The 26250-nt window shown below is 38.7% G+C and overlaps 1 protein-coding gene across 1 annotated transcript in view; it reads left to right on the top strand.

Annotated features, from left to right (window-relative positions):
- Positions 1-26250, top strand: part of POLR3B (RNA polymerase III subunit B) — a 119388-nt gene that overhangs the window by 4620 nt on the left and 88518 nt on the right. The window contains 10 exon segments of the mRNA XM_050927527.1: positions 2266-2281; positions 3331-3368; positions 3451-3512; positions 4001-4076; positions 6149-6249; positions 10001-10092; positions 12367-12484; positions 13551-13659; positions 23231-23353; positions 24392-24508. Coding sequence (XP_050783484.1) covers positions 2266-2281; positions 3331-3368; positions 3451-3512; positions 4001-4076; positions 6149-6249; positions 10001-10092; positions 12367-12484; positions 13551-13659; positions 23231-23353; positions 24392-24508 — 852 coding nt within the window.

Genomic DNA, 26250 nt, shown 5'->3' with positions numbered 1-26250 from the left:
AGGGAATAGTTTGAGGCAGTCTCTCTTTAGAAGTAGCCATTTTTTTTAGCTAGTTTGAAACAGTGGTTTATGAAATACAGGCAGTGATTTTGGCTTGTTTATTATTTCAGTGTTATCCAAAGAACCAATCTAGCTCATTGGTCTAGGATCTGTAAAACATTTACTAGGTAGATATGGTCTCTGTCCCACAGAGCATACAATCTAAAATCCTGATCCTGCAAAGAGACATGCATGACTTCACTGGTGCATGTGAGTAGCTCTGCTGAACTTGGGACTGCTCTCATAAGTGTTTAGAACCCAAATCTGCAAAGAACTCACAAACTGTGAGTAATAATAAGTAGGAGGGAGGATGACCGTGACAGTAACAATACTGTGCAGATGGCAGTCTAAGCTGGTAGTGTGCACAACTAGATGTAAACATTAAATATTAGCACTTTATAAATTCTCTATCAAACCACAGTCCCCTTTGCTCCTGTAGCATCATCACTGCAGTCCCTTCCGAAGTGACCGTGGGCACACTGCCTATTTTTATATTCTTATTGCATTGTCTTTTTCTTCCACTTTTCTATAGACTCTCTGCAATCTAGTATTATTAATTCCCTTTTCAGTATACCCCACATCTCCTTCTCCAGGACAGTCTGCTCCTCCCCTTATGCAGGGCTGTTAAATCAACAGGAGTCTCTCACTACCTCTACTGCTCTATGGGGGCAGAATGGGTTCCTGCATGTCTCTAGTGCAGAAGATCAAAGTCCAGCGGTCATTTATGTGCTTTAATGTAATTCTGGCCCAGGGCTGTGATGGTACCTTGAGCCTGCCCAATACCCATCTCATTTACGACCCCTTCCTTACATCTCTCTCAGCCACCCCCACAAACTACTTGCAAAGGCTTGAACTAGTGACATCAGAATTCCTGAGGCTGTAAGATTGTTCCTACTGGGGGAGGCTGTTGAGACCATGTGCCCCAGTGTCCTGGTTCTGCAGGGGTGGGTGGAGGAGATGTAATTTGCTGCATGCTTTACATCAAAAGTCTACATCCTTCACTGTGTCCTTTTGTTACATAGCATTGTATTTGTGCTGACAGCATACTATACAAATGCTGCATATTGTGATTTTTGTGTTGGAGTCAGATTTTTGATAAATCTCTGTTCATGTCTTCTGAAAGAAGTTTAAAAGCTAGACAAATAGTGATAGAACCACATTTTGTATGTGCTACATTTTCATTCATGTTCATATGATGAGTTTTTGTAAAATGTTGTATATCAAAATAATTTTGTCTGGGAGTCATTTTTTGTTGTATTGCTTTCCTTAAATCCATGGGGACTTCATAGTAGTGTAGGGCTGAAAGGGACCTCAGTAGGTTATCTGGTCCATTTCCTTGTGCTGAGGCAGGACTAAGTATTATCTAGACCATCGCTGACAATTGTTTTGTTTAAACTGTTCTTAAAATCCTACAGTGACAGATTTCACAACCTCCCTTGTTAATTTATACCAGTGCTTAACTGCCTTTACAGTTATGAAGTTTTTTCTAATGTCCAAGCTAAATCTCTCTTGCTGCAATTTTAAGCCCATTACTTCTTGTCCTGTCCTCGGTGGACAAAGAGAACAATTGATCACCTTTCTCTTTATAAAAAGCGTTTTACATACTTTTAAAGGCTGACAGGGAACATGATAGCAATCTTCTCTTCTTCTGACTAAACAAATGCAATTTTTTTCAATCTCTTTCTTTTATAGGTCATGTTTTCTAGACTTTTTTTAATCAGTGTGGAGCCAGCTAGGTAACTCTTGAGTTAGCTATTGCTTTCAATTAATTTTAAAGGGAATCATAACACATTTTCATAAAGTGAATTATATTTGTCTGTTCCCATTTGCTTCTATATATAGATATGGACAGATAGTCCTAACCACTGGATCAACCTTCCCCTATGAAAGCTTCCTTTTCTTTGCAGCTTGCACTAATTATTTCCATGGAGTACAGAGAACCAGTGTCCCTTAGAGATGCTATGTTTAAAAAAAAATGCAGTGCATTATATTTACCTTCCATTTTTTATAATACAGTACAACCTTTCTAATGCTTGCATTGGGTAAACTTAATCCTGAACATCTGCAGCATTGATTTCTGCATGTTGATGTCTGGTGGATCCGGCTTCTGAGCCATCAATAACCACTGGATGGTGTAAGTGCTGGTAGGATTATGCTTCCTGCTTGGCAAGCAGATGGGAGGCTCTGTCTGGAGTTGTTAAAGTATCTCCTGCGGGATAGGCCTAGAAGCTACTAGTTTCATGTCTGTGCCTCCTGGTACTTGCTTATTATTAAGGATAAGATTTACAGAGGTCACGGATTCTGTGACTTCCCATGATTTCTGTAACTACTTCTGGGGCAGGGCTGGAACAGCTGTCAGCCCCAGGGCCACCGGAGTAGCAGTCTCAGGCCTGAAGTAGTGGCTGCGGTTGGGTGAGCACCCCTGAGGCTGGAGTAGCGACAGTCACCCTTTCCTGCAGGAGCAGCAGTGGGACTGGAGCAGCTGCCGACAGTCAGCCTGGGTGCCACCGGAGCAGAAGCCACGGGCGATAACCACCAGCCCTGGGGTGGGGCCGAAGCAGGAGCTGTTGGAGTAGCAGCTGCCGCCAGGGGGTGCTGAAGCAGCTGCAAGCGACAGTGGTCTATTTGTTTCTCCCTCAGCCCCAGGGGATTTTTCTAAAAGTCAGGGACAGGTTGCAGGCTTCTGTGAATTTTTGTTTGTCCCTGACTTTTGCCAAAAATACCTGTGACAGACTCTTAACCTTACTTATACATTCCTTCTCAACTCTCATGCCTCGGGGCAGGTTGTGTGAGGCTTTTTTTCATTCAGTCTCTCACATCTTGCTGGACTTCCCCTTTTTCTCCCCCACCTTATAGCTGTAACCTGAGTCTGCTCCTTGACCTTTTCCTTTAATCCGACGTAGTTCTTCTGTCTTCACATCTGACAAATGGCTAATATTCCAGGCATCTGCCATAATGGCAAACTGGCAAAAAATATTAATTCACAGTGGTTTTCCCCATTATTCATGCAAATTATGAGGTTCAGTTATACGAACAGTTGTGCTATAAAACTAGTAAATTTCAGTTGAGGCTTTGTTGAAATCTGTGGAGTTATGCTGGCGTAAACCTGGTGACGTAGTTTAGAATAAGGCTGGTCACTCCGTGGGTTTTCAGAAACTCCTCAGCTAAAAAACCTTAAAGTTGATCCCGAAACTATAAGTAGAACTAATTCAACATATTAATTTCTGCATGCTTTGTGACTAATTCTGCTGTATATGTGGTGTTTTATTTTAGGTGAAAGGACTTGTGAAGCGCACATAGACTCATTCAACTATTTCATCAATGTAGAGGTATGCTTCCTTGGTGGGAAGGAATAGGCCAAATTTACAAAAGTCATGTGACTCAATTCTTTTTTTTTTTTCTTTTTGTCAGATAAAGAAATCATGAAACCAATGAAAAGTCACAAGTGATGCTGACCCAATGTGGTATTTAAAGTAAGCATAAGGTTGATTTTCTGTATTGGTGGTAGCAGTATAAGTATTATCTTGCATAGCAATTTGTAATTGACTATAAAAATGTACATGTGGTTAAACTGTGATATTCTTGAGTAGGATAAGGTAAACCACACTCCAAAAAAAGAGTCACTGTAGAGCTTGAGTGACCACATAACAGAATGATAGCCATGCAGTAAAAAGACGTTGTAGTGATGATTTTTCAGTAGTTGTGTGAATTCTCATAGTTGAGGGCCCAATACAGCTCTTAATTTGCCAAAAGTAACTTTGCTTTGTTTGTATAGGATTTCAAAATGCCAGATAGAGCATAGCTCAAGCAACTATGGGATACTTCAGGAAAACAGTTGCTATTTGTTTATCTATTAGAACAGAAGATTATCAAAATGAATTGTGTTGAAAATATGGGGACTCTGCTTCCTTCAGTTCTACCACACAAGTATCTTAGTGGTTGATAAGTGTTTGTATTACAGATACCTCAATATTTATGTGGGAGTTCCAGATGTTGAAGAAAGCTTTAATGTAACAAGACCTGTGCTCCTCATGGAGGTAACAGTGAATACAACTGTGGATTTCATTTCATGTTTACTGGTGGGAGGGGTGGGTAGATGTGTGCAGTTTTCCTGCCCAGTATCTCTTTGCTATCAGGAAAGATTCTTATAATGGCCAGGTATGTTCCTAGTTTGGGGAAAAGAAGGCATCATTAGTTAAGATTCTAATTGTAAAGAAAATAACCTCATTGGTTGTGAAATGGACGAAATACCTGAATAAGTAATGTTCACTTTTTTCAAATCTCTTTTCTGGTTTAAAGCAGCGGGCACTCCTGATAAACCAAAAGGAATATTGTAGGAGAGAATATATATTTTCATATTACTAGAAAAAACAGCCTTTAAAGAAAATATTTTTTTTTTTCAAAAGTTTGCAAAATCAAACACTCATAAGTTAGAAGTGCCAGAATTAAAGTTGTCTGTGTAATATTAATTCAGTCTCTTGTCCATTATGATAGTTTTCCCGTATCATGTGGATGTCTGAGACAAAAGCCAGGGACTAGAACCCAGAACATAGTGTTCTGGGTTCCCATTCAGTTCTTAACCACAACAGAACATCTTTAATGTTCTTTAAATATAATCCTTTTTTGCACCTTTGTGGCACCCTGCTTTGAGAGCTGGTAGGTCCTCCACACTCTTGAAAATTGATTCATTTACTTAAGGGCCTACATATAGACTTTAGATTTTAAGCACCTATCTGTCTCCTGTTCCACGTCTCTCCTGCTCTTCATGGAGCTTGTGTTAATTTTATTTTCTAAAAGGGATAAAATATAGGTAGGTGTTCTCAAGCTCTTTCGTGATCCGGACTACTTTTTTAAGGAATTGTCTCATGGATCACTACCTCCTCTCAGTCATCACCACATACCATCCTGTGACAATTATCCCCCTGCTCTCACACAAAAGTAATATTAAGGAATTATTAAGTTTATGTTTTTGCTGCCATTTGGCAGTGGGAAAATAGGAGGAGAGCTGGCACCATGTAACCAACAAGTTTGAGAACTGCTGGTGTCACATTAATTTTTGTACTGGAGAAACTGTTTGCTTTTAGCAGGGGAAAAAAAAGACGTCCAATATGTAGTACCTTTGGGCCCATCTTGTGGATAGACATGGCCCACCCATAGGGCAAAACTGTAATTCTGTCAGAAACTGCATTTTACTCCGTATATGTTAATTCTGTATTCATCGCTGTACAAAACCTTCAATGAGTACATCAGAATCCTGAGAATTATGTGCCTAAATTAAGGTAACATACTCAAGGGCTGAGGCCATGAATAAGATTCATTTGCATTAACATAGCAGACGTGTATGTTTATGCAAAACTAGTTGACATTGGATTACTGGCGTGGGGACTGGGGAGTGAAGATGGTGAGATCAAGAATGTTCAGAATGACAGAGCCTTGGACTATTTTATGCCTTAGCTTTGTGCATGCTGGTCCTATTGATATCTGAGGAACTTGCATGTGGGGATTTAGGGAATTGAGAGAAAGTGACATTTTAAGATTTCAACCTTTTATAACTCCTCTTTCGTAAGAGAAGCACCATGTAATTGTCATTATTGTATTGAAAGCTAGCTAAAGGTCCTTTTTTAATCTTACATCATCTGCCTTATGAGGCTTTCAATTGCCTCATGCTGTTTGATGTTAAGATATAGTACATAGAGACATGCCTGAACCAAAACACCAGATCTGAACACCGGTGGAGTGGGAATGGTCTTGAAATCCAGAACTCAATTTTTGCAGATAGCATTACCTGCATTTGAGGAAGGTGTCATCGCTTTAAAAGTTAAACTGCTTCATGTGCCCACAATGTTTCCATCTGAAGAAGCAGTTACCATGGCTGCTATTGAAGTCTCGAAACTTTTTAAAGAAAAGAAGGGGTGAGGAAAAGAGAGACTTTGGAATCCTTGGATTTTGTCCGACAGACACTGAAGAGACTTCATCCAGCTCTCTTTTGCTTTCATCTTTGTGGTTGTAGGTGGGAGGTCAGGAAAAAGTGGGTCTCAGAGTAGGTCTTGAGAATTCCACTCTGAAGTAAGGGTGAAAAATGTCTAACTATTATCTCTTTCCTTTTAAGTGTCGCTTGAGAGATATGACCTACTCTGCCCCAATTACGGTGGACATTGAGTACACTAGAGGTAGCCAGAGGATTATTCGCAATGCATTACCCATTGGCAGGTAAATACAAATATCAAGATAGCAGTATAGTTTTTTTCTGTGTGCCATCAATTCCATTGGTTGTGAAACTTTTATCACTGTATTAAAAAGCTAGGGAAAGCTCATTTTCCACCTTAAAATTAAAATAAAAAAAAAGGTCGCAAGTGGAGCTTGGTGAATAGCTGCTGAGAAGATATGCTTCTGTTGGTCTCTTTGCAAATTCTTTTGTTTTTCCAGAGCTTTTGAAAGTTTTAATTTGAATCTCTTCCCCAATACTTGATTTATGCCTAGCTAGAGAGAGAAATTCCTAAAGAGAGAAATACTACAGCCTCAAGCAGGCTATTTCCAAGCAAAAAATTAGGCCCATTAGCCTCACATCTCAGCCTTCTTTAACTGAATTGAAGAATTTTGGGAGGTCTGCTGCTGAAAATGGATGGCCAGCTGGATTCCAGTCTTGATAAAATTCTCCTTTAAAATTCTACCAATTTAGAGTCTAGATTGGATATTTTGGGTAGATGTGGCTGTGTAAAGGCAAGAAAACCAGTTGAGTAAACCAAGGATGTGGTTGCCAGTATGGCTAAGAACACTTAATTCCTCAAGAAAGAGGATGGAATGCTTGAATGGGGGGTGGAGGGGAGAGAAGAAGTCCTGAGAATTCTAGAGGGGCCAGAGGACCCAGTCCCCATAGTGTTCACTAGGACAGAATTCCAAAACTCCTTAAACTAGATAAAATGGCTCTTCTATAAACAAGTGTCTAACTGGCTAAAAATGGCAGTGGCCTACAGAGAATATTTCATATATCACCTGAAAAATAACAGAGACTGAATATTGGCTGCAAGCAGCAGGAGGAAGAGATTAAGCTCTGAAGAATCTCTAGTCCCTGACTTTGATTTCCAAAGCAAAATAATTTCTATTGAATTTGCCAAGAGAACATGGTCACAGCAGTGTAGGTATAGAGCCAAACTTACCGTAAATGAAAATAACAAATTTATTCTTATTTCTGAGCCTTTAATTGATTAAAAGATAGTTTGAAAGAATTCCTGGGTACAAATAGGCCTTCATAATCATTCCATGCAGTGACTTAGATGCAATTAAAAAAAAAAAATTAATCTAGTGAAAGTACATTTTCACAAAAACTTGTATGTAGGGATCACTTCTCAAGATAATTTTATGCCGTTGCATCAGATGCAGTGATATGTTGTGGCTACAGGAGGGAAATGCTACTGGGTGAGCACTTAGATTGTCATAATTCACTTAATATTTTTCTCGATTTTTCTGCATTTGTAAACAATGGAAGGAATGAGGATTTGTAAAGCAATCATGGTAGAAAGTATCGGGGTAGCCGTGTTAGTCTGTATCCACAAAAACAACAAGGAGTCTGGTGGCACTTTAAAGACTAACAGATTTATTTGGGCATAAGCTTTTGTGGGTAAAAAACTTCACTTCTTCAGATGCATGGAGTGAAAGTTACAGATGCAGGCATTATATAATGACACATAATAGGCCAAAAAAGACCAAAGTATTACACGGACCTAGTGCCCTATATCCGTATACAAAAACCGGCAGCTGTATATATACCTTCTCCTCTCCTCTCCAGTGAGAACATTGCTGCAGGGAAAAAGAAAATATTCTTTTGACACAGCACTGACTTACCAATCTATTTTGTGATTTGAAAATGGCTCCAGTGATCCTATGCATTTATAATTTTAATTCCAAATGCAATAGACTAACAAGTTCCATATCTGGATGAAAGGAGAGTCATAAACAACAAACTTGCAGCTTGGTCTACTTAGTAGAAATATTACTTTTAAAACCATATCCAAAACTACTGGTTAGCAATGAACATTTTATATATAAGAACAGCCAACAATATAAACATTAAACACATCAGTCCTGTGATACTACTCTAGATATGTTTTTAAAATTTATAGATTCCAAAAAGTGTGTTTTTAAATTTTTAAATATGTTAAAACAGGTAATATCTAGCTGGGAATATATTTCCACCTCTTTTTGGAACAATGTGTTTAACTTACAGGCTTATGAAAAGATTATTTGCTTGCCCCAAGTGAGCACATCATACTCTCCTGTTTGATTTGCAGTTCAGCTGGAAACAAAGTTCACATCAAATTTTTTTTTTCTTGTGCTCATTGTAGTGAGAGCATAGAGCAGCTATAAGTTTTGGTGAGGAAAGTGGCTTCTGTTGTCTTGTATGAGAGAAATCTTTGGCCAGAAAAAAACAAACTATAACATTTTTTTTCATTCTAAATTAGTTTGCAAGCCTTTTGTATTTCTGTATGCCCTTCCAATGTGCATTGCTCATTATTCCTCTCCCCATTTTTTGTTTCTTTTCTTTTAAAAAACAAAACAAAACATTTGAAGCTGTTTGGGAGAAAAAGATCAATCTGACTCCTTTTCCTCAAATGAGTAAATCTGTCATCTTATACCGTGACATGAAGCGGCAAAGTAACTTGTTTTCCATCACTGAAAAATTGAGGGTTGGTCAAACCTATTCCCCTTGGCTTTTCGTCATGATATTTGCATGTCCCATTTTGGTTCTCTCTAAAAACTGGTTATGATTCCTGAAATTAGTAACCATGGAATTAGGCTGATCACGTTTGTGATCTAGGATGATGACTGGCACATGAAGTTACTTATCTCTAGTGAGTGAGTGAACACACTGTCCCAAGGAAGACATAACTGGAGCAATAAGATATCTGCGTAAATGCATTGCTGTGAGAAGATAGCAATCTTTTTTATTAAATACAGAAATTTACACACAGCTAGGTCACTCACTTTTTATTTTTAAATTTAAGTATATAAAAATGGCCAAGAAATCCACGAAATTGAAAAGCTTCAAAAGGAAGGAATAAAGTTTATTCAGCAAGAGATGACTGAAATTAAAGTTTTCAGGAGTCCCATTTGATGAAGTGGATATTTACTTGCATAGCTGCCTCATAGAGCTCTTAAACAGATTAGGATGAAATTCATCCCAGCGAAGGGGGCCAGGATGAAACTTAAGCATTGCTGAAGTCTCATATAAGCGCTTTTTGGAGGATTTGTGTGGCTCATGGGCCTTACGCGGGCCTCTACAAAAGAGTGAATTTCACTGTAATGATGAATTAGTTATGCTCATCTGTAGGAAGAACCATGGCACATGGCTGTTTTTTAAGCAAATACACTGTATGAATAAATTTCTTTTTATCATATCCAGAATGCAATTTCCTTTTCTTTTGAAATAAAGTGCCTTTACTTCTCATAGACTCTTTCAGTTAAAAATGTAAGGTTTGGAAAAGTATCTTGTGAATCTGACTGAAAAAGCATTCTACGATAAGAAAATGCATCACTTACAGACCTGGTTATCACAGATGCACAGTGGATAATTTTGCTATGAGAACTCCAGAATTGCTTATTAACCAACAGCAAAAACTCAGACATACATTGGCAAAAGTGAAACAGTTCAATGAAAGTTTCCTGGGATCTCGGACTCTTTTTGCTTGGATCACATATTACAGCACTTAGGTTTTTTTATGCGTTTTGTCAGAATATTTGACGATATTGCACAAAATGGGATGGAGTTAAAGGAGAGGAACTTTAATTCAATTTCCTTGCTTTTGTTACTTTGCTTCTGATCTCTACTTTTTCAAGTCCCCTGGGTCTTAATTGTTCAACACATCTTCTCCAGTTTCGTCATCACTGACTGTTGTAAAGTCTGTGACTTCTCATGTTGTTGTTGTTAATTTACAGTATAAGGATAACTGTGGTTTTCTTACAGAATGCCTATAATGCTGCGCAGCTCCAACTGTGTTCTTACTGGAAAAACTCCAGCAGAGTTTGCCAAACTTAATGAATGCCCTTTAGATCCAGGTACTGTCTTCATTCAATTATTTTTCCTTCTGTGGCTTTAGTGTCTTTTTTTCCCCCTCTCTAAAATATATTTTTAGAAAACTAATGTATATTGGGAGAAAAATAGTCTCATCTGCTTGTATATACACCTCTTCCTTGATATAATGCTGTCCTTGAGAGCCAAAAAATCTTACCACGTTATAGGTGAAACCATGTTATATTGGACTTGCTTTGATCCACAAGAGTGCACAGCCCCGCCCTCACCCCCGGAACACTGCTTTACCGCGTTATATCCAAATTCGTGTTATATTGGGTGGCGTTATATCGAGGTAGCAGTGTACTAGTTATTTTCCTAAGAAGCTCATTCAGGCTCTGTCTAATTATTATAATAGGTAGCTACTGAATATACACTAGTACTTAAAGACACAAATAAGCTTTCATATGTATTTTAAAAGAGATGAGAAACAGTTACGACAATATGGAAAACTGTATGGTCAGACAGGTCCCCTGGCCTCTGAATCCCAACATTTTGAAAGGGTTGAGGTAAGAATGTTGATTTATGAGGGGAGAGTAAAGATTCAATTTATTAATCCTGGGAATGCTAAGAGGATAAAAGGACACTTTAAAAATGTACAGTATGATGGAAAAGAAAGCAAGTACTTCTGTTCCCCTTCTTCTGTAGAGCAAGACCAAGGCGGAAAGTGGTAAAACTGAAAGTGGGTGGCTTTTTAAAATTTTGCACGTAACAAAAGGGAAGGGTCACTTACCAGTATCTATTGTTCTTCTAGTATATTGCTTTTGCATATTTGTTCTTTCTTGGTGTGGGCATACATGTATCCCGTGAGTGGGATATACAGAAGCAGTCCTCAAAGGAGAGGAAATACTTGTTTACATTGTATAATTAACCTGTGGAATTCACAGCTCGGGAAAGATTCTGTACCAAATAGTTCAGTAGTTTCTTAAAATGTTTATATGCATGACTAGCACTTGTAGCTCGAGTACATAAGCTGGAGACAAATTGAACACTTCAGGACATAAATTGATGACTACTTAGAGTAGAAGTGAAATTTTCCATCATTGATATAATGTTGCCATGTGTACTTTTGCTTAAAGGAGCAGCCCAGTGCTCTGATAAAATACAGCCTCTCCTTCGTTTCCCTTATATAAGTAGGGATTTTAAATTAAAGTTACTAATGTCAATAACCTGGCTTTACCGTGATCTAAAAAAAAAATTGTTAATGGTTCATAAGGAAACCACAAAAAGACAGACATATATAATCCAGAGAGCTGGGGAAATACAGATGTTATCTCTACCTAAGTATTCATATATCTGCTTGTTAGCAACAGCTGTCAAGATCTTTATAATTTCTTAATTGTCCATACTACTTTTATTTATTTATTTTTTTTATTAAAGACCGATTTAAAAAAAAATTTACTTGCTTTGGTTGTATTTTTTCATCAGTATGTTGACTTTTCTCACTCTTCCTCCCCCAACTCCTTTCCTGTCATTTATCAAACTGCTTCAGGAAGTGCCTTTATCATTTCCCTGTTCCATTTTACCACTATGTTCATTTGTTATGATCACAAAACACCCTTGGCATAAAATTCTATACAAGTTGAGGATTGTTCCAAGTCAGATTAATTAGAATACAATAACATGAAAAATAGATTCTTCATTGCTTCAGTTATTACAATGGAATTGAAATGAGTGGGATAAAAAAGTTAATATAAAATTCATGTTTCACTGGAGAAAGTGATTATGGAAACGGAGCTTCTGAATTTGGGACCCTATGTTGTAATTTGCTGAGCACCTCACAGGGTCAGTCCTTTTAATCATGATGTCTTAATCGGGTGCTGTTCTGGCAAACAATTTTATTTTTCGTTTAACTTGCAGTACCAACAGTTCAACAACATCCTTTTGATAAATATTTTCTGTCTCCCTTAGGGTTCTCTTTAGCACTCATCATTGTTGCAGATAAGCGCTTTCCAACAAGATCTTAAGATCTCAAGTAGATCAGCATAACAAGATTCCAATAAGATCAAATAGTCTTTTCTCTCTCCATAGTTATAAGAGGTTCCCCGTGGGTTAGAAAAAATATATATATGTTTTGTGGGGATGGTGTTTATTCCCCCTCTTTCCCTAATATATAATTCTCTTTATGCATTTCTTGTAGTTTAATTTTTTAATTTACTTTGTGTGTTTATACGTTATATCAATTTTGAAAATATATCCTACGAGGTGAATAATAGCCAAGGAAGAACAAGTGCAAACCCATTTTTTCCTCCATTTGGTAGGTGGCTACTTCATTGTCAAAGGTGTAGAGAAAGTAATTCTTATTCAAGAGCAGTTATCCAAAAACAGGATCATTGTGGAAGCTGATAGAAAAGGGACAGTTGGGGCTTCTGTTACCAGGTACGGCACATGCACTGCAATCACTTACGAGTCTTATTTATGTCATCCCTTGGGAGTTAACTTTCATTTATTTCCGTTTAATGCAACAAATATTGAAAGCACATTTAGCACCACTCTCTTGCTAACGTAGTTCCAATAACTTAAAGCCCAGTCGTGAGTTCCCACCATAGTCAGTGGGAGACTTCAGATTTAGCCCTAAGTTAGTGAAGCACATTCCAGTTTTTGTTATAGAGTAAATTTTGCTGAGACACTTTTTGCTGTAAAAATGCAGAATGGTTGCATCTCCACAGTGGGGTAGGGAAAATGGATGCCATGCTAATTAGAAGACTTATTTACACAAGCTCCATTCAAGGAAAAAATTAATCTGTTGGGAGTGGTGATGGGGTCGGGGGCAACTTAATCTTTGGCTAAGTCAGTGTAGTATGGACCCAAAATCTATAGCTGTGTTTTTTTTGAGGGTTTTGTTTTTGTACTCCACAGATTGTTGAAGACTGGAGATGGAGATAGATTCTTATGGGTTGGGCTTCTTATTCTTAGCCACCAGCTTTATTTTCTATTTCAGCTTTTTTGTGTTAATTTTTAACCCAAAACCAGTGCACCCTAAAGCACTTATTGCTGTGTTGTGAGCCACCTTATTTGCTTTATTAGTAGATGCCCCTAACACTTCTGCTACTAGAGTACTATTATACAAGCAACCCATGTGAGTCCAACAAGACTACAACAGGATGTGTGGTTATATCTCACTGCTGAAACTGTAACAGTCCTTATGCATAGAAAGAGCTAATTGGATCCATGTGTCTGTTTATGTATTATTCACTTATGTTTTGCAATTTTCAATTAATCCTCATCCTGCTAAATTTAAGTACTGATGTTCCCCATCACGAGTAACCTTCTGTTATTTCTGGTCTATGCATCTGTAGCTGTTTTTTAAAATCAATAAAAGGCATTGGAATTTATTGATGTGAGTGAAATCTTCTTTATAAAACACTTTTAAATGGTTAGGCAAAGGAATTACTACTGCAAGACGTGTATCAGGCTTAATACTTTTTTTTTTTTTAAACTTTAGTTCCACTCATGAGAAGAAGAGCAGAACAAATATGATTGTGAAACAAGGAAAATTTTACCTGAGGCATAACACTCTGTCAGAAGATATTCCCATTGCTATTATATTTAAGGTAATATAACTGTCAGTTTACAGAACTTTAGTTCAAGAGCAAAGCTCTGTAGTAGCACTCAAGATTTAATATGTTCTGTAAAGGAATTTTGGACACTGTTTGACACTAACTGGATTTACAACATATTATTAGAGAGAGTAGAGTAAAATATAGAGATACAGGGGAAAATGTTCAAACCTTTAATTCTTCCTGCAAAGGCCAAAAGCTGTCCTTGCTATATTTCTTTTGAAGGTAGTATATGTACAAGATACAAAATAGAACTATAAAACGTAGACTGCTTAAAGTATTTTGAAAGACCTTTAAGGCATTTTTATTAGCTGAATCAAAGAACTGGTGAACAACTAAAAAGTGTTTGATTCAATAATGGTGAAAGTAACCATGTATGTTTCATAAAATGTAGGGCTGGAAGGGACCTTGAGAGATTAACTGGTCCATGCCCCTGCTCTGAGGCAGGACCAAGTATACCTAGACCACCACTGAGAAGTGTTTGTCTAACTTGTTCTTAAAACTCTAATGGTGGGGATTCCACAACCTCCCTTGGAAATGTATCCCAGTACTTAACTATTCTTGTAGTTAGGTTAGATATTGGGGCGGGGGGGGTTTCAAGGGGGACTTGTGTGCTGCAGATTAAGTCAATTGCTTCATGTCCTACCTTCAGTGGACATAGAGAACAATTGACCGCCATTCTCTTTTAACATATTTGAAGACTTATAAGGTCCCCCCCTCCCTCCCCAAGTCCTATTTTTTCAAGACTAAATATGCCTGTTTTTTTTAACCCTTCCTCATAGGTCCAGTTTTTTTAAATCTCTTACCGTTGTTGTTGCTCTGCACTGGACTGTCTCCAATTTCTGTAAAACTTTCCTAAATTATGGTGCCCAAAACTGGACACAGTACTCCAGCTGAGGCCTCACCATGTCTGAGTAGAGCAGGACAGTTACCTCCTGTGTCTTACATATGACACTCCTGTTAATATACCCCAAACTTCTAGCCTTTTTTGCAACTGCATCACATAGACTCATGTTAAATTTGTGATCCACTATATCCCCGAGATCCTCTTCAGCAGTACTACCACCTTGTCCCATATTCCTCATTTTGTATTTGTGTTTGATTTTTTTCTTCCTAAGAGATACTTTGCATTTCTCTTTCTAGAATTTCATTTTGTTAATTTCAAATGAGTTCTTCAATTTGTCAAGATAATTTTGAATTCTCATGCTGTCCTCTGAAGTGCTTACAACCCCTCCCAGCTTGGTGTGATCTCCAAATTTTATAAGCATTCTCTCCACTCCATAATCCAAGTCATTACTGAAAATGTTGAATAGCATCAGACAGATCCTCTGCTGGACTCCACCTGATAGGTCCTCCCTGATAACTACTTTTTAAGTGTGTTTTTTTCGAAGGGTTATGCACTCACCTTATAGTAATTTCATCTAGACCACATTTCCCTAGTTTGAGAGAACATCACGTGGGACTGTGTCAAAAGCCTTAATAAAATCAAGGTCTATCACGTCTGCTGCTTCCCATATCACAGGGTGCTCCTTCAGCTACCCAGTGAGCAGCTCTGCCTAGCCTGTTTTCATGGTCTTTGTCGCAAACACACAGTCTCTTTTCCACTATGAGCACCTCTAATTCTCTGTTTCCAAACAGGACAGTACATGGCACAAGTGTACAGCAGGAGGAGTCATTCACACAGCTTTCTGTCCTCCACCCATCTCACTCTCTGAACATCCCCCTGCTTTGTGTTCCTCCCAGTTATATATCCTTCTGATTACTGAGCCAACTCTCTCATTAGCCCCAGCAATTACCACCCAGTGTCAGTAGTCCCCACTAGAAACCGGTTGCTTGGCTCCAATTAAGCCTACAGCCTTCTCTGTGCTGCAGCTACTTCAGGGACCAGACTGCTATAACTAGCACTGTGTCACACCTGCTTATCTACTAGGCCAGAGACTCTGTCAAAGAAGGAAATTAGACTGGTTTGACATAATTTGTTCTTGATAAATCCACGTTGATTATTATCGCTGTTATCTTCTAGGTGCTTATAAATTTGTTTAATAATGTGTTCCAGTAACTGTCCAGCTATCTAAGTTAGGTTGACTAGGCTGTAATTTCCCAGGTTCTTTGTTCCCCACTTTAAAGATAGATACTATGTTGATTTTAGTTCTGTCCATTAATCCTTTCTATTTAGAGCAGTCTTTCTCAGTGTTAATTGCACTGCATCTAACCCATTCTTATAACCCTGGCTGCATTTTCTGTAATGCAGGATTTTATATTAATCGTTTGTATGATCATAGAATGGAGGGCCCCTTATAATACATACGTAGAGTGGAGCATGACAGGGTTTAGAAAAACCTGCTGGCCCAGGGTAAGTGGGGATTTTTCTCCGGAGAGTGGGCTGAATGAGGCTGCAAAGCTACTTGCTCCTTTTCTGACAGCAGATAAGGGGGCAGATCATCCTCCATGCTACTAATCCCTTTTGAGGAAGGGAGCAGAGATCCAAGAAGTTGGAACCACTACATCTTTCACAGGAGTGAAGGAGGAAAGGCATTGTGGAGAGTGGGTCATGACCTGGCAACCTTTTCAGTGCCTGGGGTGGGGATGGGGCAAGAGGAGCAAAGACCCAGATAGAGAGGATTAGCTGGGAGGCCCCAGTGCCTTCTACATGATCAAGACCCAGGAAAGCCTGAGGAGCGATTCAGGTAGCAGAAGCAAAGGAGCTAGCTTTGGAAAGAGGTCATTGGGAATACTGAGGGCACTCTGCACTGATCATTTCCTGACCCTTGTGAAGTTAAGGCCTGATTCTGAGTAAAACTCTCATAGCAACTTCACCTCTGCTCCAAGGCTTATAAAAGTTTTTTCCCAAAACCTTCTTGCCCAAATCGTAAGTCTAGTAGCAAACTGAAAAAATCCTGCCACATCATTTTTCCCCAAAGCCATGCATGTTCATTTTCTATTCACTCATCTTCACTCCCTCCCAATCCAGTCAGTTCTGTCCTCTTCCAATCAATGCTGTTCTTCTAAATTACAAATCAGGTAATGCTGCCTTCCTACTTTTTTTGCTGGGCTCAAACCTTTACCCTAATAATGCATTAAGGGCCTGGCTTTTCAGAAGTGCTGAGCTTCCAACCTCCAGTTGAAATCAAGAGAACTGTGGGTGCTCAACACCTTTTTAGAACAGGCCCTGGGTATCTTCCCCTCCCAGAGCTATCACAGGGAGTTGAAAGCAATTAACATTTCTCAGGAGGTCCTCTTACCTTGGCAGATTGAGGTCTTTAATAATGTTTAGGGTTAACATTTTTAAGATCACTTGTTTTGTCTTGCATCTTATTCCATATGACTTTCTTTCTCTGTAAATCAGTTCTACCTTAATTTTTTACTTGCTCAGTTTCATTTTTCTCATACTTCCAAAGCTCACCAACATCTTAATGCATGTGATGGCATCAATCAATCACTTTCATAATTTTGGAAGTGTCTTACCCAGATTAGGAAATTTGTAAAGTCCATTTTCATGCCGATGAAATCCTTACTATAGACAGTGAAAATGTAAATGATGCAACGACGGCAAAATCACTTGCACAAATCAAAAATAAATTTCCAGAAGGGGGCAGCACCTGCTCATAACATCAGAACAGTCCTCTCAGAGGTGGCTATATGACTGGTTTAGTAGGCAGCTTTAGAATTTCGGTAATATGTGGGGGAGAAGTTTGACTGGGTTTTGTTTTTGCAGATGGAAACTGGCTGAATAATATTTAGATTAAGTCTTGAGAAACAAGTCCAAAGTATCTCTTATCTTTGATTATGCAGATCTCTTCAGAAACTTGAGCAATATTGTCTGTTTAAGCAACCAGTGTTAAAGGGGATTAAGAAGTGATTGGTGGGTAGAAATGCACTGTAAAACTGTTGGAAGCAATTGGGCTCACAATTCCTTTAATTCTAGAAAATCAGGTTAATATTTATGTGCCTATGCAAGTCTTGATCTGACTGCTCAAGTAGTAAGACATTAGATTCTGTCTTTATTTACAAAGTTGAACTGTCAGTTTCTTGTCACCCAGTGGTATGTCCACATATCCAGATACACAGAGGTATTCAACTACACTCTGCTGTTAGTGGTAGAAAATCTTTTTTTTACAATGTGGTAATGACACCTCAATCGTATCCTGGCAATGTTCCTCATCATGTATCACTAATTTCCCTCCCCGCCTACTCTTCTCGTAAATCTTTCATGAAAATTTTTTTTGCACGGTGATCACAGCTGTTCCCTGCAGTGCAGTTAGCAATGTATTTTATAAACTAGTTTAGAGATTTCTATTGATATGCCTAAATGAACAATTATCTGTGTATACTTAATAATCCTGACTGTAGCAACTTCATTCTTCTACTCTGTGATTGGGCTTTCCATACCTTTGCAATATCCTTGCTATGAAATATTTAAATTAAGGTCCTTATCACCACATCTGGTGGTGATACAAGTGGAAATTAAGGATCCCATGGGACTCTTTATTAAGAAGGAATCTTGACCAGGGCATCAGTTTGTCTCATGATGTGAGAGAGCTGTTGTTGAGTGCATAATGACTATGCTGTTTTCTTACCAGTATTTATCTGTTACTTTGTAAAATGATTTGGGAGATCCAGGGTATGAATGGCACCATATAAACCATATTCTGGTTTATATATGTTTTTAACTATATGGATAGGAAGTAAGAAAATAAAATACTCAGTTTTTGTGTTTCAATCTGTTTTTTCCTTTGCAATACTTACTGCTCCTGGCTAACCAAGATGTCCATTGATTTAGTCACTTGAGCTAGCAACCTCTGATTGTATCAAAACTTTCTAAGCAGTTAAGTTCATCTACCAAATATATAAAACATTTAGTTATTTTGGAGGAGAGTAACATCAGTAGTTCTCAGCCTGCAAAGATTTCCTCATTTTCAAGATGCCACTTTATCAAAGGTTATAATCTTAGAAAAACTCTTGAGGGACGAGAGAAAAATATATAGCATGTGGAATCATGTCTGTTAACTTTTTGGTTTCCATATTTGGATTATTTGATTTAACATCAATAAAATATGTCCAACAGTCTTGGTATTACTTAGAAGTTCCTTTTCGGCAAGGAGCTAAGCGTGCCATGAAAATGGTAATGTATACATGGGTGTATTTTGTTGTTGAAGATGCTATGTAATGTGCGTTTATTTACACTATCAAAATAGAGAGTGGTATTTAGAGCAGGGATCTCAAACTCAAATCACCACGAGGGCCACATAAGGACTCATACATTGGCCCAAGGGCTGCATCACTCACATCTTTTCATATAAAGATACAAAAGCCTCGCCCCTGGCCCTGCTCCCACTCCATCCCTTCCATGAGGCCCCGCCCCTGCCCTGCCTTTTCCCACCCCTTCCCTGCCCCCATTCCAACCCCTTCCCCAAATCCCTGCCCTTGCCCTGCCTCTTCTCTGCCTCCTCCCCTGAGTGCGCGGATCCTCGCTCCTTCCCCCTCCCTCCTGGAAAGTGCTAAGCACTGCCAAACACCTGTTTGGTGGCGGGAAGCCCCTGGAGATAGGCAGAGGAGTGGGGACGTGGCGTGCTGGGGGAAAGGGGAGGCGGCGGATGAGGGGAGCTTGGCCACAGGAAATAACTCTGGGGGGGTGAGGAGCTTGGCTGGCCACAGCAAAGGGCCATGTGTTTGAGACCCCTGATTTAGAGGTTAGAATGTTGTACTTGTAGTTGGGAGTCCTGGATTTTATGCTCTGCTACTGACACACTGCTTCCTTTGGGCAAGTCACTGAACTATTTTTGCCTCAGTTTCCCTACCTGGAAGACCACTGTGCTAATTCCCCACAGCAGTTTGAGGTTTAATACTTATGCAAACTAATATTTTATTAAAAATAGGAGACATGGAACTAACATGACATATACCTGCTGAGGCTAGAACTCATGGTACCTTCCAGACTTTCAGGCCAAAAGGTTTTTTTTTTGGCTGCATTGCCTGCATACCGTACGGAGCCATTTGGGGAGTTTCATAGGAGTTGGTACAATCTGGACATTTTAGCAGCAAGCTGTAATGAGCATGTGGGAATATTAATTTTCCTAGGGTTTATAATTTGACCAAAGCTTAGCTGGCTGGATTTTGACAGTGACAGTAAGAGACTATTCTCCTCCTCCTTTTCCCCCTTGTTCATCATCATGAAATGTCAAGTCTTTGCTCCACAAAATGGAGGCAATAGATCACTTACAAGAAAAGATTGGAAGATCCTTTGTTTTAAATAAATAAATAAAAAGAAAATAAGTACTTTTGATTAACTTCATTCTTGGCAATGGCTGCAACATGTTTGCTGAAAGTTTCATGAAGATAATACATCTATTTTCAACCTGAGGCCAACACCTGGCATGGAAAAGTTTTTAGTCCAAATGGTAAATATTTGTAAGTTATAAATAACTGAAGAGTGCTTTATAATGGAAAGTGTTGGGCAACCTTAACTATAGGCATCACTAACAGCTCCATCTAAAAGATCTAAAAGCAATATTTATACGTATGTATGTAATAAGTAAAAATAGCCTTCTAAGAAATTTCCTTCGTTCAGATTTCAAACAAAAAAACACTTGTTTTTAGCTTAATAAATTTCACTTTGTGTGCTGGTCACACATCAGTGGCAAGTTGATTTTTTTGTATGTATTTTTTTTTTTTTTTCCCCTAGAGACTATTACTTTCTTACTCTGTGAGCAGATCTAGATCTGGGTGAGTGACTTGGAAGTTGAAATAATGGAAGATCATACACTGTCCCTAAACTATTGGTGTAAAGGAACTTTAAAGTCAGATTTTAGGACCCAGATAATTTAGTACACTGCAACCTTTCTAATTGCTGCAGGTATTGAAGCCTATGAATAGCACACTCTAGGATCTGCAAAGAAAGAATTGAACAGGGTTTCCTGTTGTCTCATTAAGAAGCGGTGTTAACTTTGCAATAATTTGAAGCTTGTAATATAAATCTTAAAGAAGCAGATTAATATCTCCCTCACTGTGGGTCTGCTGGATTTATGGATTCCCACATCTCTAATTTCATAGCACTCATCTCTGAACTGAATAAGCCACACATTTATTCTACCTGTGATAGGGTTAACCTCTAACTTTCTCTGACATCTTTTAATCCAGTCACCTGCCAGTCTCCATTCTATAATTTAACCTAAAAGATTACAGAACTGCATTCTAGGGAACTGCCATGGCAACCGCTAAACATCATCATTAAGATGTAGGCAGGGGGAGGAAGAGCTGGGCTTCCCAGGGCTGGGGCCAGCCTCTAGAAGCAGAGGTGCGCTCTTACACACACGCTTCTCTAGGCAGCAGCAACTTCCACAGTCCCTGGACACCAGTGGGGCTGGCAGACTGAATTCTACAGTATGAACTCTGGACATTCATTCTGTGTGTGTGTGTGTGTGTGTGTGTGTTTGCTTCAGTCCAGCTTTCTACTAAACTCTCAAGTAAAACTATCCCTTCTTGAGATTTCCCTTTCCCCCCACCTCTGTCCCATAATATAACCCCCTGTGGCACTTCCCCCAAAAGGAACTAAGAAGACCTATTTCCTGAGCACTTTGCTTTTGTATTTCTTTCCTCTAACCTTTCTTTTTAGACCATGGACACCATTCCAATAGGTCTGTACAATACCCAGCACGTTCTGAATAATAGTAATGCAATGTCTTGGGGCTTCCGGATCCCAGCTGTGTTACAAGCTAACCACCCTGATTCTGCAGTGCATTGTGCATGGGCAGATGCAGCATTAGGGTGCAAAGTACTGAAAAAAAGAGCATTAAGGTAGACATGAATAATCAAACTGCTGAACACACCAAATAAAAATATAAACAACTGTTTCATTTGCATGTCCTATTAGTATTGCATTCATATTGGCTTACATGCATAGCTAAATCCATTATATTGTGCAACACCGTGTATAGTATGAAGTAACAAGTCATGACATTTTGATACTGATTTAATGAAACTATTCCAGCAGCAGTCACCCTCACTTTTGTTAGCCTGGTTAGCAGGAAATTCACAGTTCACTTTTTTCTTTGACATTCTATCCACCTTGCTTTACAAGTGTTCGCACGATTTTAATCACATTTTAAATCTTCTCAATTAAGCAACCAGCAACAACTTAAATTGCGAAATGCCTAAATATTCATCAAGAACCTGTTCTTCCATCTTTATGTAGAAGCCTTTATCCATTATGTACAAATGTGTGATTATTTTACCTACTCTTTATATTTAATTATTAAAGACTTGGATGAAGATCTTAATCTATAGAGGGCTGGGTAGATTTACTTGTAGATTGTTATAATAGTGTCTTGATGGGACTGCAGAAGTGTGGTGTGTGCTCTACACCAAACCTACAACATATACTGAAACTGGAGCATACTTACACCATTACAGAGGTGTTGCTTTGAGACCTCATCAAGACACATGGCTGGGTTATTTTTTATTTTATTTTTTTACTTTAAGCATTTCCACCATTTGTACCTTTTAAAAACAGTGTCAAACGCCTGACAAAGGGGCTGACAAATGTATTGCAGAAGGCAAGGCATTAACTGGATGTTAAAAACAAAATGACACCCAGCAAAGACCATTTGAAGGAAGGCACTCATGTATTTTAAAGAAAATGTGACACTCTTTTGGTACATTCTCAATTTTTATTGGGGAATTGTGTATAGGGTGTACCTCCTAGGCCATTATGTACAATGGTCTTTGTTGTGCACAGCTTAAGGAAGAATATGAATGCAAAATGTAACTTTGCTCCCAACTTCTGAGAAGCATATTATTACTCCGCCAAAAGAGGTTAAGTGAGATTATTCCCTGTTTCTTGATATGGCAGAATTCCAGACAAATGTGTGAAGGGAAAAGCTTTAGCACCATCTGGAATCCACAGAGGCCTGCACTGCTGGCTGCCACCTTGAAACACTTATTTATAGAGAGATTTTTCTAAACCTGTTAAGCGCTTTCTTAGTTTAAGCTTTTTCCACAGTATGAAGTATAACAAGGTGTCTAAGGATCAGTGAAATAATAGATAGAATGGCTTTCAAGTTGGATTCTGTAGTGAAGTCATCTTCTAAATGCAAATAGCTGCAAAGATGGTACATTGCAAAAGTTACTTGAATAGAATGTGCTGTAACATTAATTTTGCAGAACTGTTTGGAGTAAGGGGCCTACGTGTGATCTCTTAGATAATTTCACCCTCCCTTACTGTAGCTCTTGAATAGGCTTTCTCTGATGGTTTATAAGGCTACTGGTAGCCAGTTTTTATTTTTATTAAGAAATTGTATTAAATTTATACTTCTGCAAATAAGGAACAGCTCACACATAAGTGAAAGGCACTCTAGAGCATTTGTTTTCCTGCCGCTTATCAAGTTTATCATCTCAGGTTCTTCCAGAGCTTGAGTATGGGCTGCCAATGCCAGATGGCACGGTTTCTGAGAGAAGAAGTAGCTTTTGCTTAGAAGTAGTACTGACAAACAATACCAAATTAGCATAAGCAAATGTCAGTGAGTTAACATAAAGCCAGCACTATTTCTGTCTCTTCTTCCTTTCCTAGGCCATGGGTGTTGAGAGTGACCAAGAGATTGTGCAGATGATTGGTACAGAAGAGCATGTGATGGCTGCATTTGGTCCTAGTTTGGAAGAATGCCAAAAAGCTCAGATTTTTACACAGATGCAGGTGTGTCTTTTCATATTGCTATGGGCTGTGAAATCTAGAGGTGATGCCTATTTATTTTGCCATTGGTACATAGGTTGTTGACACAACGGTGTCATGGCTTTTTGTTGTTTACTTTTGGTTTTGGGCCACACACGTCACAGGAAAATTTCTGCTGTAATTGTCTGAGGAGAGGAGAAGAAGTGAAGCCAAGACACATCTATTTGTGCTCGGACATGAAGTAGCCCATGTTTAGTGTATGTGGCGGGTAGTGGAGTCTATAATCTGAGTGAGCTGGATTTTTGTTGAAGGCCTCAAATTTTTTTGAAGTTGGTCATGCCACAGACAGGAACCTTCCACATGAGTGTGCGAGTGCTTTCATTGTGCATGAACTCTGCTGAAATTCTAATCCCTTGCATAAAGCCAGTAATAGCCACCAGTTAAGGATGGGCCATAATTCTCTTCAGTCTGAACACCTTAATTAGCTGGAATATGTTAACCTGGATGAAACTGACGGAGTAGACAGAAGGAGTTGGGGATGAAAAGCGAATTGGAGGGAATGAATGTCTTTGGCATGTGGAGCCATGCTCCTCATGTCCCCGTGATGGTTTATTCTCTCTATATTCAAGTATCCGGGGGTAGCCGGGTTAGCCTGTATCAACAAAAACAACAAAGAGTCTGGTGGCACCTTAAAAACTAACCGATTTAAATCTGTTAGTCTTTAAGGTGCCACTGGACTCCTTGTTGTTCTCCCTATATTATGGCACTTACACCCTTTAACCAGTCCCTATTCATCCACAGATGTTACCTATGTATAATATTGAAAGATACAGTATGTTGTTTGTCATTTATGTATATTAAGTTGATTGCCTATGAAGCTTTCTGTGATGCTCATGAATGAAAGGTATTTATTTAAAAATACGTGGTGTTTTTCACTTCAGTGACTTCACTATGTAGCTGTGCCACTGACAAATAACTAAACTGCAATGATTGTGAAAAATCTGTGTACATGTATAGATGACATTCTTAGTACTAAACACACCTGTGGTACTCACTTGACAGGCATTAAAGTACATAGGAAACAAGGTACGAAGGCAGAGGATGTGGGGAGGCCCAAAGAAAACGAAGATGGAGGAAGCGCGAGAGCTGCTAGCATCAACCATCCTGACACATGTTCCTGTACGTAGTGTCTCCTTTAACTTGAAAAAAATGTTATTTTGGGGGGTGAAACAAGTTTTCCACTAGTCTGAATCGACTTCTAATGCAATGCCTGAACTTTTTAAGTAACATGTTGCACTTTCCCGCTCAGAAGAGAGCCTGCTGAAATTGTTTTAGAACTTGGCTGATTTCTGAATGAATCTCATAGTAGTAGACCAGTAAAACCTTAAAAAGAACAGTGAAGTGTCCAGGAGACCTTCAGAGCCCACTAAGTAGAGCTCTTCCGTTTACCACATACTCATCTAATGGCATCCCCTCTGAAGTTTGCAAACACTTTAGAGGAGAAACTGCTATGTACGACTCTAACCTGAACTGCAACAGATCCTGCTTGTATAACAGATTAATCTCAATCTATTTAAACAATGATTTTTTAAAAAATATTTATTTATTTTACTGTTTTGCTTTCCAATACTGTTTGCAAACCAATACACAGGTAGAACGATGCAAAGTGAAGAAGGGAAATTGTCTCTCAACGTTGGGAGATTTTTTTCAGGGATTTTTTTCCAAGCACGCTCTGTGCCAGAGCCTAAACTTTATTAAAATAGTGTGATGAGGTGAACTGTATTTTGGATCAGTAGTTGCTAAATTAGAATTTGTCTATTTGAATGTGAATATTCAAATGTAATAATTTTTTTCCCAAATGAAGTGGTATTTGCAACAAAGGTCTCCTTTGTAGAGGAAAAAACAAGTGACACAGGAAGGGCTTCCATGTTCCTTGATTAGAACAGTTATGAGGAATGGGGGCAGCTAAACGCAATATTTTATTGCTAGTCTTTTAAAAAAAATGGTGCAGGAACATTCAAACATACATTTCTTCTGGGAATCTATTGATTGCTGCTATTATAATAGCTAGCATCTGAAATCATACAGAACAGAAAAGTCCTCTTCTCTCCAACGAAGATTTTAAGATCTGTTTTCCCACTTTACGAGTATTTTTGAAGTGATGATCGGACAATGTATCGATTGCATATGGCTTCACTTCTGATTAAAACAAAATGAGGATTCTGTGGCTGTTGGATTGAGAGATGTAGTCTGGAAAACCTCAAGCCTTACAAGTGGGGGATCAAGGAGCAACATTCTCAGATTGTGAATGGAGCTCCATCGAGCCTTCTACACAGGAGAGAAAGTTGTTGTGCAGGAACTTCAAAGGAGAGTTTATCCAATTCGTGGGAGTGGGAAATAAGTGATTTTTGGAAGATAAAGTCTCACTGCTTATTCTAAGGGTGTCAATGTAGATTTGGTCATACCTCCAACACTATAACTTTCAAGCTGAATCTAAATCGAAATGGGAAGTCTTGAAGGCTATTCCTTGTTGCAATTGAAAAATATCTATTTGGGAAATAGATCTGAAACAGAACAGAAAGTAAATGATTCCTAACTCAGGATTGCGTTTACTGGTGGAATATGGGACAGAAACTTGCTTTATGGGCGTGGGTGTGGGTGTGTGGCAGGCAATGTGTCTTAATTTCCAGTGTAGTCGAAAGAAGTGAATACATCTCAAATAGAAGGAAACATTTCTTTTAATTCATTAGTAACAGTTGCTTATGTTTACAAAATGCCACAGTATTGAATTATTCCATTTCTTGCCAACTTCTTTCTTCAAAGCTAGACGATATCAGATATAAATTCAAAGGATTGCCATAATAAGATATTTGACATACATACTTATTCCAATCTATTTCATTTTAAATTCTCTTTCAATG

This window comes from Gopherus flavomarginatus, chromosome 1, assembly GCF_025201925.1.
Source record: "Gopherus flavomarginatus isolate rGopFla2 chromosome 1, rGopFla2.mat.asm, whole genome shotgun sequence".
In the NCBI taxonomy this organism is placed as follows: Eukaryota; Metazoa; Chordata; order Testudines; family Testudinidae; genus Gopherus; species Gopherus flavomarginatus.
This window is presented reverse-complemented; position numbering and strand designations above follow the sequence as displayed.